Source organism: Typopeltis vanoorti, chromosome 17, assembly GCF_054136105.1.
Source record: "Typopeltis vanoorti isolate ZY-2024b chromosome 17, IOZ_Tvanoo_1.0, whole genome shotgun sequence".
Taxonomy (NCBI): domain Eukaryota; kingdom Metazoa; phylum Arthropoda; class Arachnida; order Uropygi; family Thelyphonidae; genus Typopeltis; species Typopeltis vanoorti.
In genome coordinates this window covers 26,933,944-26,947,119 of record NC_143565.1, presented here as the reverse complement: position 1 = coordinate 26,947,119, position 13,176 = coordinate 26,933,944, and the positions used below count along the sequence as shown (strand labels likewise).

At 35.0% G+C, this 13,176-nt stretch overlaps 1 protein-coding gene across 1 annotated transcript in view; it reads left to right on the top strand.

The window, feature by feature from the left end:
- LOC150097235 (sodium-independent sulfate anion transporter-like) overlaps window positions 1-13,176 on the top strand; it is a 217,815-nt gene that overhangs the window by 108,376 nt on the left and 96,263 nt on the right. The window contains exon 7 of the mRNA XM_090407626.1: window positions 5,079-5,169. Within this exon, the coding sequence (XP_090263752.1) occupies window positions 5,079-5,169 (91 nt within the window). The remainder of the gene's footprint in view (window positions 1-5,078; window positions 5,170-13,176) is intronic.

The window sequence follows — 13,176 nt, the reverse complement described above, 5'->3', positions numbered from 1 at the left end:
AGTTTATAATCTAATCCCATATCCTTCAACTTAACTGCCTTCCATGGTGTATCCATTTCCCATGTGCAACTCAACAGTAGCTTTATTATCAAATATGAGCAAGTTGTTCAATCATGCATTTCCCTTTGTGAACTCATGCTATTCATTGCAAAGTAGAGATTCTCTGTCAACCTATTTCTCTATGTGATCTATTACAAACTGTTCTAATGTCTTCACCACAGCTCTTTTTTCCACATTTGATGACTGTAGACACAGTATGGTCACTGCCATACCTCGCATGGTTTTGGCAATGATGTCTTCTGCTAGAATAAGTGGTAGGGTCGCATATTCCCTTTCCACACAAAGTTTGTAGGACAATCACAAACATCCATACCCATGGCAGGATTCAAACCCATGCCCTCTTGGCTGGAGAGCAGACATGCTAACCACTCAGCCAACCAGGCTGGCTGCCATATCATGATGTAGCCATTTCCTTTATTCATCTCAACATACAGGCATAACAGACATATTTGTACATCATCAAATTCCTGACATATACCCTCAGGGGTGTATACAGGATCTTATGATAGTACTACATGAAAAGTTACATGATTACAAACTAACTTCCTATCAACAATTTTTATTGAGATTAGCCTGTTATCTGTCAATATTCCAATACTATCAGATCTGATATTTCTCTCTTCTAAGGCACATTTTACTGTATCAATCTGACTACATCTTGGTCTTCCTCTGGGTCTTTTTCCTGCCATCCTGGCAAAGAACAATTGTTTGGTCAGTGGGAGCCAGACACAGAGGTAATACTAAGGTTGAAGTAATGCAGAACTCTTATTTTCATATAAGAGTTGCCGAAAGGTGTCGCACCTTATTATTAAAATACTCTGGATTAGAGAGTTGTTGGAAGTTTTTTCCTCACTTGGTCATACTATAAGTTAAAGATACCAAGAAATTAAATACTTGATTTAATCCTTTATCCAAGTGTAAACAAAGTTTGCACCTGAAATATAATCAGGATAGGGCAACTCATATAGAGGCTAATGACTTCACATCACTTGCCTTAGTATCCCATAATGCATGGCATTGTTAAATCTTGAATGAAAAGGTTTATTATATTGTAAAATATTTCATTCAGATTTAACAGGTACAAAACATTTCCAGAGAAAATGCTTGTATATAGATATGAGTGAAATGGTTGATAAGAAATAACGAAATAGTAATTTAATTGTAAATTCTCTTATGTAATATAATGCTAAGTGTCCTTGTAAAACTGATAAGAGTTGAAATTTAGTGAAAGTTATGTTAACATGAAAAAGTTGTATCTAAGTATACGAGATAATAGACTTAAAGAAATGACCCCAGGCAGTCACGTACGCAAGGTCCAAGTTGCGCGCGTGGAGAACGCAACAAGGAGAGAATAGTACCTTGTGCAAGATTTTTTTGGGTGCTGACCGGAAAAGAGTGACGTAGTAAGGAGAACAGCTCAGCAAGAATATATAGAGCTTGGCGACGCCAACTTTGGGCTTTTTCTTTTCTTTGGAATTCCTGTTCCAGTCATTCCAGGAAAAGGTGTGAGAACGGTCGAAAAGAACTGTCCAGTGGTAGCTATGCGGCCAGATAACGATCCAGTGTGGGCATAGTCATCAGTACAGCGGAAAAACCAGCACAAACCGATCAACATGCAGAACCACGTGGACTGAACCTGGCAGAACAGCTTCACCCACATCAGAAAAGGTGATTAGTGATCGTAATCACTAGTTTGTCCTACTTGAAGACAGCCAACCGTAAGAGAAGGTAACAAGCCATGTGAATTTTTTCGGAAGATAGAGAGAAAAAGCAAGATAGATCCTGATGCTCGGTAATGTAGAAACTTTTCAATTCCTTTGTATGCAAGAAACAGTTAATGTGCAATAATGTGTGGATATGCCCAGTGATTAGACTTACAAAAATGAAACAGGACTTTAGTATCTAATCAACTAGTAGATTGTCTTATCTCTGAGTAAGAATTCATGTACAGTGTAGTATTGAATTGCTAAAGTATGTTATAGCCTGATAGTTCTTGAATCTAGAATAAGAGAAATGCTTGTTCAAGAATGTTAGTTGAATAGGATGATGTTAGAGGTTTAACTAAATTGTAGATATTGCATCAATGTTTAAGACTAGGAGTATTAAGGTTACATCGGGTCAATCAACTTTCAATTTGTAGGAGAGATTCAGTTTTGTTAAGTGATCTTAATAATTGTATATCATATTAGAGCAACGAATAAACCTTTCTTTTTCTTACCTAACAAATTGCCTGATCTGTGAACTCAATGCACCACTCATAAAAATAGAACCAGTGAGAGTTAAAATTTGGGGATAACTATGACTGCATTAAGATTAAAAATATGAGACTTTTGTAATTGGGAATTTTAATTGCTTGATTATCGAATAGTGTGTCATTCTGGTGAATTCCCTGACAAGGAAGATTCTCTTGTCTAAGAATTTGGATGGTGCAGCTTTAACAAACAAATTTTTCAGATTCTGACACGGAGTTAATTCCAGATTTGTATCAAAGAAATTTGGCTCTATCCGGGGGCAATTTCTTTGTCAACGAAGTTTTGCACACGTGAGCAATTTAAGTAGTGGCCATAGAACGAAAAGGGTGAAAGCAAGCGCGAGAGTTTGTCAAGTAATAGGGATATTCAATAAAAAGTAAAAAAAAAAACACTTAAAACAATTAAGGAAGGAGTAAAAATTTAACAGCATTATAATAAATTTAGTTTAATCCTTGCTCCCAGTGAGAGCAAACAAAGTTTGTGCCTGAAAATATCTTTAGGACTGAATATAGTGTTGTACTATCTTACCTGGGTAAGTAGTGCAACACCAGGGCAACTCGTAGCAGTGGAGCAAGCTATCAACACTCCTATCCCAGTATCTCCCATAATGCAAAACACATTTCCTTGTGAATATGTATACTGTTATGCATTAAGGGATTGGCCACTACCTACACTACTTAGTTGCACTACTTACCCAGGTAAGTAGTGCAACCCAGGTACATCCTTCAGTGCTAACTGCTGATTTACAACTCAAATAGACTGTGTATTGCTAATATAATTTCCCATTTATACCATATAACTGGAGTGTTTTGAACAGCTTTCCTCCTGGCACCTTGTCATATGCCATTTTCAGATTTACAAAAGTTAAATACAGATTCTTGTTATATTCCCAAAATTTCTCAACTATTGTTGTAAATGAAAATCTGATCCTGACAACTTCTGTTTTGCCTAAACCCAACTTGTTCCTCTCCAAGCTTATCCTCCACAATTTTTATTAGCCGTTTCTCAAGAATACTTGCATAAATCTTACCAGTAACACTCAGTAGAGAATATCATCTGTAATTCTCACATTCAGCTTTATTCTCTTTTTTATATATGGGTACTGTGAGCATTGAATTCCAATCAGCTTGAACTCAACCCTCTGACCAGGCTTTCTGAATTATGCAGTGCAGCCATAGTCACTGTACAACTTTTAGATCTCCATATATGATCATTTCTGGTCGAATATCATCTCCTCCAGCTTCCTTCCCACATTTAAGATTTATGATAGCTATTTCTACTTCAAATACAGATATGTTCCAGATCGCATTCTTGTTGAGTGTTTCCTACCACTATGCTGTCACTGCTTGTTTCATTTAGCAATCTTTAAAAGTAATTATAGGTAGAATATCTTTTTCCTCAGTTTTCATGTCTTTATCATTTCTAATTTTTTTATAGTACTCTTAGCTCTATTTCTGAGCTTTTCAATAGCCTCCAGAATATTTTATCACTTTCCTGATATTTATTTTCTTATGTTCTTAATAGTCTTTCTTTTCCATGACTTTTGTTTAGCAAATTTTGCACAATGCTTTGCTTTCTTCCATTTTTCTATATATTCCTTAAGAGCACAAGCTGACTGACTTATCAAAAACATTCGATATGTTTACTTCTTTTCCTTGACTGCCTCCTGGGTCCACCATGGAGTTCTGATTTTTCTATCCTTGCAGATTACCTCGCTGCATACCTGTCTGGCACTGAATCAGTCGATGTTTTCAAGATTTGCCACTAAATCTCCAAGGTTTGGTTCTTGTTTTCAAACTCTTTTAGTTTTTCTTGAATAATGTTTGTGCATTTGAGTCTACAGTTCAACTTTGGTTCATTTGAGAACTTTCTTACATGTTCTTCTTTTCAATATGAAATTCAATTTTGTCCTGCTCAAGACTAAATGGTGATCACTTCCAATTTCAAATCCTCTGTACACTCTAGTGTCCTGCACCAGGGAGAAAACATCACTATCAGCAATAACATAGTCAATGAGACTTTCTCATTCCTTGCATCTCTCTCCATGTGAATTTGTGCACATTTTTATGTTGGAACAGGGTGTTAGTAATAACTATTCCATGTCCTGAGCAGAAATGTAGCAGGTTACTTACCATTATTATTAGCTGTGCTGTTTTCTTTAAATTTTCCCAAAACATTCTTATATGGCTGGTAATCATTTCCTACTCTTCTGTTTAGATCTTCAAGGACCAACTTTTTCTTTTTCGTTGTCAGCTGCTTTTTCTAATGCTTTGAAAAATTCCTCCACTTCTTTCTTAGTACAACCTTCTCTGGGACAAGTGCATCTGTACACCTAGTAATGTACAGGTAGGATTAGCCTTAACTGTTTACACTGTTATATTGTATGTAATGTTTTTTTTTGTGTGTGCCTCCCTCCCTCTCTCTCTCTCTCTCTCTCTCTCGTCATTTACTTGCCCCATTACTTTATGGGATAACATGTATTTAGTACAAGATAATATAATTGGTTAACACAATTTCTGTTTCATTTTATTGCTGAAAAGAAAATTCAGTGGTTGCTAGTACTGCTTTTAATTGGCAGAAGAGAGAAAAAAATTTTTCTGGTTAATAAGTTCCAATTGGTTTCTTGAAGGACTTATTGTGAGGTATCCATTTAATCCAGTACACTTACATTTCCATTCAGAAATATTAATTCATATTAGTATTACTAGATAGAAATCTTTTATATATATTATAAATTTCTAAACTAGCTGTTTATTTGGATTTTAGCATTTTAAAGACAAGAAATTTTCAAAAAATGGTAAACTATCGCCACTGTTTTATAAGATTTTAGAAGCTTCATGGTGGGCCATCTGTACAGGTAAGATTAACCCTCACTGTTTTCATGTTATATTGTATGTAATGTTTTTTGCATGCCTTGTGTGTGTATATAATCAATTTTTTTATGTAACATAATGTACAGTGCTACAACTACATTGGATGAGGAAATAAAGGAGAATGAGATTTTAGAACTGTTGCACAGCCTGGATAGGAATTTGGCAATAGGGACAGATGGAGTATCAGCATGTATGCTAAAGGCATATTCAGCCAAATTGGGGTAGGACTTTGACATGTTTGTATAACTTCGGTCTCAGCTCAGAGAAGATACCACAGGAATGGAAAGAATGTATCATAATTCCATAGTAGAGTGGTGCAAAAACCAGTATGTCTAATTATGGACCCATCAGTATCACTGGTGTGGTGGTAGTAGTGAAGATTTTAAAGAAATTTGTAAATGGGTGGACAGACAAGCTATGCTCTACAAGGGACAAAATTGGTTTATTAACGGGGATCATGTTTTAACAACTTGGTTAGCCTGAAATGTGATCTCCCACTCCCAAAGCTCTAGTTTCCCTGATTCTGCACATCCACTTTCACTTCATTCAACAGCACTTTTTCCAGTCTCCGAACGCCATATCCATTCAGATGCAAACCATCCTTCTTGTATAAGTCCTTTTGCCCATCAAACTTGCTCCATACATCCACCATACTGCTCTTCCTGCATAACCTGTGCATCAAGTCATTCGCTATTGTGGCCCTCCTTCTCAGCTTTACTCTGTCATACCATGGCAACAGACTCACTATCTTAACTCTCTCATTCTTTCTTTTGCTACTTCCAGTAATTCTTTCATATCCTCTCTCATGCCATACTTCTCCTTTTTAAAATTTGTTCCAGTTGCTATGATAATTTCTTTCACCTACCCTTTTGTGCTCTAATAGCCTCACCAACATCATTAATATTTGCACCTAGAAAGAACTATTTTGTTAAACCCTTGTCAATCACACCTTTTATGATTGAATTGCTGTACAACATTTGCTTCTTGATTTTTCTTTCTCTCTCTTGGTCAAGCCCTCATTTCTCTTATCTCGCACTTTTTTCTTTCTGTTATCAGCTGATCCACTCGCTGGACATTTCTACATTTGCTCCAGCTCCTGCTTTCCATTGTCCATCACTCCTCACAACCAAGCTATCTCCCTCATTGCAGCCAACTCTTCATTCTTTACATCAGTCATGCAATTATTTTGTTCAACACTTACTCTCTCTCTCTCTCTCTCTCTCTCTCTCTCTCAATCGTGTCACATTTAATCTCCCTCTCAGTCCTATCTGGCATTACATCACACATTTTCAATCGTATTCAGTTCCAACCACTACTGCTTCAATCTTGCAACCTGAGGTACACATTCTTTGCTCTCATAGCATTTTTGGCACACTTTCAAACCAAATTCCAGCTGCCTCAGGAATGCATACATTTCACAGAATTATGCAAGTATACTTGAGAAATAGCTAAGAAAAATAGTGGAAGGGAAGCTAGATTTAGGCTGAATAGAGATTGTCAGGATCAGATTTTCACTTTAGGGCAAATAGTGGAGAACAACTCATGGGAATATAACAAGGATCTGCATTTAAGTTTCATAGATCTGGAAAAGGCATGTGAAAGGTTATCAAGAGAAAAGATCTTCAAAATGCTATAATTACATGGTGTAAATAGGACATTATATCAAGCAATACAGTCTATATTTGAGGTGTAAGTCAGCAGTTAGAATTGGAGGAGGTGAGAAAGATGGTTTGATAACATGATCTATATCACGGGCGGCCAAACTTTTAGACGTTGGGGGCTACTTACCTAGTGAAAATCTCTATTTTCACTATTTATTACTATACATGTGATTGAAAATTGTGGAATATTTTTGAGATGTTTAAAAGTTTATAAGGCAATAAATATAACAAAAAAAAAAAAGAATTTATTGTTCATAACTTTATGAAAAAAATAACAATAAAAAATACAAAAAACGAAATAAAATTATGCAAACAAAATTGAATATTTTAATTTAATTGGGCGATACCTGACATTGCATAGATGTAGCTAAGTGATCATAATCTGGATCGTACAAACTTAAAGAAATTCGTAAGCATTTTTCCAGATGATCACTTAGCTGTGATCTATGCTTTGTCTTAATAACATTCATACATGGGAATGCCGATTTGCACAAATAAGTTGATCTGAAAAATGCGTTAAAATAAGCAATGATTCTCCAAATATTTGGATGTTTACTTTTGTGGATCAACTTCCAAAAACTATTATTTGAAGCAATTGTTTCGAGGTGGATATTGCATTTCATATTTATAATTTCTTCTTCCAAATCTATTCTATTTGTGTCGAAATTCATTTAATTTTGAAGCTGTATTCTCAACATTAATATTTTCATTGTTTCAAGGGATATGATAAAAGTAGCGAAATCAGTTAGCTCGATATCATAGAGCTTGCTGATTTCTACAAATCTTGCCTCAAATTCGTTCATTAAGTCTTATGCTTTCAGCGTGTTTATTAAAGGTAATGTTTTGTATATCCCTTGACTGGTCGGCCAAATTTTTAAAATGTTTCAATTTGCACTGCTTTAATTGTATTTCAAGCATGTTTAATTTTTCCTTGAATGATTTTAAATAGCTTATCATATCAATGATTGTTTTATTTTTTCCTTGTAATTCTAAGTTTAGGTTATTTAGTTTTTCTGTAATGTCGCAGAAAAAGGCAAGGTCAAGTAGCCATTCTTTATCATTTAATTCTGAATGTTGAATCATCTTATTTTCGAAAACGAATGTATTTGTGAAGAAGTTCTCTGAATCTTGCTAAAAATGTGGCACGGCTTAACCATCTTACGTCAGTATGTAACAATAATTCACTATGCTCACTCGCATTCTTTTAGCAAAGCTCGAAATTGACAATGCAGCAAGCTATTTGATCTTATTGAATTAACAATTTTGAAAGCAACATTCATAACATGATTAAATTTCAGTACTTTTGAACACAAGGCCTGCTGATGGATGATGCAATGATAGTCCACAAAACTTGGTATATCTTCATCGTTTTTACAAAGAGTGATGAAACCGATTTTATTACTTACCATTGCAGGTGCTCCGTCTGTAGTTATTGACACTAACTTATGAATTGGAAAACTTGTATGTACAATGTAATTCTTAAATAAATCATAGATATCTTGACCTCTTGTTCATCCTTGAATTGGAATAATGGTTAATAATTCTTGTGGCCAATATATTCTCAAAAACCATTCAAATAAAAATACATAATTGTGCAGTACCAGCGTAATCAATAGATTTGTCAGACTGTAGTGACAAAAAATTGCACTTGTTTATGTTTTCATGCAGAATCTCTTCAAGGTTCAGGCTGGTTTCTTCTGCTCTATGCATGATTGTGTTTCGTGATAATGATATATTATTAATAGCAGTTATTATTTCTGATTTATTCTTAAAATTTTGAAATAATATTTCACCAGCTTTGAAGGCTTCATTCCATAATTCTCCATCTTGAAACGGCTTATTACGTTTAATTAAAGTTTCAGCAACTTTGAATGACACAATTGTAGCAGCCTTTGCTTCTGTATTGTACCTGACAAAAATATTTTTTTTGTGCTGTCAGTAGTGTCTTCATTTGATGTACCTTTTGCTTTTCTTAAGGCAGTGCCCTGTGGATAATCTTCATAGTTTTTATGAACAGTTCGATAGTGTCTTTCAACGTTTGCTTTTTCCGGTAAAGCCACATTCGTGTTGCAAATTATACATACGCATTTGTCTTTCATCATAATACAGAAAATCTTCTTCCCATTCTTTATGATGGTGATAAGTTTTTATTTTTTTCTCACTTGTTCTTGGCTCACTCATTATCCTTAATTGTTTTTTAATTTTTTTTAACAATACTAATTGCATTCACTTGCCTAATTTAAAATAATACACACTAAAGATTGATAAACGGAAAAAGATTTCATGTGATTACTTGGTACTAAAATACTGGATAATCAGGACACTTTGGCTGCAAGAGTTTTGATCAAGAACAATACACACGTGGACTGTCAACTGCCAGTGTACATGTCACCATTGGGCGTGTTCAGAACCATCAAGCGAACGTTTCTGGATGAAGCGAATCACATGACTGCTGTAAAGCGATGGTTTAGTTATTAACTGCTAAATTATAAACTTTACATCAGATTAGAAATAAATTAGTTTGACAATTTTTTTATCAATTAATAATTTTGATTATCATTTATCTATTCATATTCAATCTATTTATTCATTTAATTCGCTACATTCAGGTGCCTTGCAGTCGACGTTCTGATCTATATGGATCACATTATGAAGCTAAATGGCATTAAACCTGATATCAAAACTGCAGATGTTAATATCAGCTCTTTATTTTATGCAGATGGTGATATACTCCTAAACCAGTGTTTCTCAAAGTGTGGTACGCAAAAGGTCTTCAGGGGTACGTGGTAATTTTAGGCTATGCATCATTAACTAGTGCAATTAGAGACATCTGGGATAAAAATGGCACTAACTAATGAATCACATCTCCCTTTCAAAAGAACTGCTGTATAAACTCGAGCAAAACCATATGTTGCACCAGCAACATATGGTTTTGCTTGACACCACCCCTGTCGTGAAAGTGATAAAACTAAGAAATATATAGTGAATGTGTTTCAGATATTATGGAATTCAGTTGAAGAGAATTGGCATTTCAACTCAACTGTTGAAATGCTAATATGTCGTTGGTTGGCACGATCTTTTTTAATGCCACACCAATCATATGCACTTCTTCATAGCTGCTCTACTTATCTCAAGTCTTGTAAATAACTGGTAATTTTTGTTTGAAATAATGGGAAAGAAGATGAAGCTATTTGGGTAGATGACTTTGACGATACACAAAAGGAAACTGTTCTCGATATCTAAAGTAACGATAGCAAGTAGGAGCTTCTTGGTAAGTCATACCATTTGCAGTTTTTTTCTGAAAACTTTAGTTTCCAAAAATCCCCACATATTTTTCGCACCATGATTTTTTTAGATTTAATTTTGGGAAAAAAGTGAGTTGAGTAAATACGGTAATTTTTTTTTTTAGCTTTCAAATTCTTAAGTATGGATCATTGGATTTATAAAATCCACAAAAGAGAGCAATATAGCAAATACAAGTAGCTGTATGCAACAAGAAAATGTTGATATTGCATCTGGATCAAATGAATTTGATAAATTGATAACAGTGTGTCATCTGACATCTCTAGAGAACCAGCTAGGAAGATGAAAAATCTTCATAAGTATGATATGAATTACATTACTTGAAAGGTGGATTTTCATGGACGAGAAATGAAGAGGAACCTATTCCAAATTTTGTTCTATTAAAAATAAATCATATTTTTTGTTTACATGAACATATAAATTCAAATAACAGACATTTACAATGAAATATACTTTATTTATTTATTATTTGATAAGGGGGTACTTGGTAATAATGAAAATTTAAGAAGGGGTATGCGGATATCTGAAGTTTGAGAAACGCTGTCCTAAACAAATATAGTCGGGATGTGCAGATTTCCCCTAAGTAAATTATATAACAGCTATAATAAATTTGGTATGAAAATTAGCAATAAAAAGACAAATGATGAAAATAAGCAGGAACTCTGAAATATCATTTGCATCCTGAATAGAGAATGTGTTGAACTGAAAAACATCACCTATTTAGGCACAGTTTTTGGTGAAGATGGTGAAAGATACAATAGAATTATTAAAACTGGCATGGTAGGAAGTCAACTGAATAAATTTATATAGAATAAGGAAGAAATTAGTCAACAGTAAACTAGCTGTTTGTTTTGTGACGGTATATATTAGAACACAGAACAATGAGTAAATAATTATTTATTGACTTATTGCTGATATTTTGCTGGGTGTTATAACCAGCATCTTCAGAGCACAAAAACGTTTGTCACAATACGCAAGACTATAACAACATGGTGTAATCAACAGAGTAGTTAAACATAATTGTAGCAGCAACACAAGGACTAAAGTCCTAATTTGGGGACCTCTATTTAGGGGGGGGGAGTGCAGCTACCACACAAGATTACAGTCCTTAAAAAAAAAAAAAAAAAAAAAAGTGGTACTAGTTTTTTCTTAAGATGACTGTCCCCTATTGAGTTTTTCACTTGGTTAGACTATAATAAGTTTAGTTTAATCCTTTATCCAAGTGTGAGCAAACAAAGTTTGCACCTGAAAGTATCTTCAGGACTCGGGTAAGGTAGTGCAACTCATTGCAAAGGTGGAGAAAGCTCTCACTATTCCTATCTCAGTATCTCCCATAATGCAAAGCACATCTCCTTGTGGATATGTGTAATGCTATGCATTAAGGCAAGGGCCACTACCCATACCGGTTTCGACCTTTATTGAGGTCTCATCAGTGGGAGCCAGGCCCAGTAGTGGAGATACAAAGGCAGAAGCAATGAGTGTGCAACCTTATTAAATTACTCCGGATTCAGAGAAAGATGTTGAGAGTTTATTTTTCACTTGGTCAATAAAGGTCGAAACCGGTATGGATAGTAGCCCTTGCCTTAATGCATAGCATTACACATATCCGCAAGGAGATGTGCTTTGCATTATGGGAGATCCTGAGATAGGAGTAGTGAGAACTTTCTCCACCTTTGCAACGAGTTTCCTGGTGTTGCACTACCTTACCCCAGTCCTGAAGATACTTTCAGGTGCAAACTTTGTTTGCTCACACTTGGATAAAGGATTAAACTAAACTTATTATGACTGTCCCCTAGTTTTTAGCCTATTTATACAGCCATATTTGAGATTTTGAGTGTGTTTCAGGGCTTCTGTTGCCTCTAAGAAGAACAATCTCTCAGACTTGTAAGAGCTTCTATGCAGTACTTTTGTTTTCTTCCAGTTGATCCCGTGTGCAACAGTCTGAATATGGTGCGTAGTTCATCTTTATTAAGAATTCTAGAAATCTTTTCGGATGTGCCTTTAATGTATGGGATGGTGACTGTTTTGTTGTAGTTCTCTGTGGTGGATACACAAATCTACCACTAATAGAAACCCTCAATCTACTGAAGTCGCAATTCCCCCCCTGATATGCTTGAACTATTCAAATTCGCAATACATGCAGGATATTTCACATGGAAAGGGAAAATATACAAATAGATAGGACAGCCATGGGATCCCCTCCTTAGCCAACTTCTACATAGAACACCTGGAAAAATACAACCACTCTCAAACCAACACTTTGGCTACACTATGTTGATGATGTGCTTGCTATTTGGCCATATGGCCCAGAGACATTGGAAACATTCTTAGCACATTTAAATAGCCAACATCCAAAAATCTAGTTTACAATGGAACTGGAAGCTAATAACTATCTGCCCTTCCTGGATACACTTATCACACTTCTTCCAGATGGTTCCTTATCATTTTCAGTTTTTAAAAAAACCCACACATACAGGGAGATGTTTACACAATTACACCATCACCCTTCTCAACAGTATGGCATTTTTAAAATGCTAACCCACAGAGCGTAAGCAATCTGTTCCAATGACAATTCTCTTGCTGCTGAACTGACTTACTTACGCCACACCCTCTTGACCAATGGTTATAATCCCCATAAGATAAACAAAACACTAATTTAGGACTAGTCCTGTGTGGTACTGCACTTTTTTTTTTCAGATAGAGGGTGCCAAATTAAGACTTTAGTCTTTGTGTTGCTGTTGCAATTTTTGTTTAACTAGTCCGTTGATTACACCATGTTGTTATAGTCTTGCGTATTGTGACAAACTGTTTTTGTGCTCAGAAGATGCTGGTTATAACACCAGCAAAATATCAGCAATAAGTCAATAAATCATTATTTAATTATTCTTTGTTCTAATATATACCGTCAAAAAATAAACAACATGTACGACGAACAGAAGTCTTTCTGCACGTTTAAGTAAACTAGCTGTATACAAGACGGTATTTAAACCAATTTTAACTTATGAATCTGAGAGCTGGGTTAGAAAT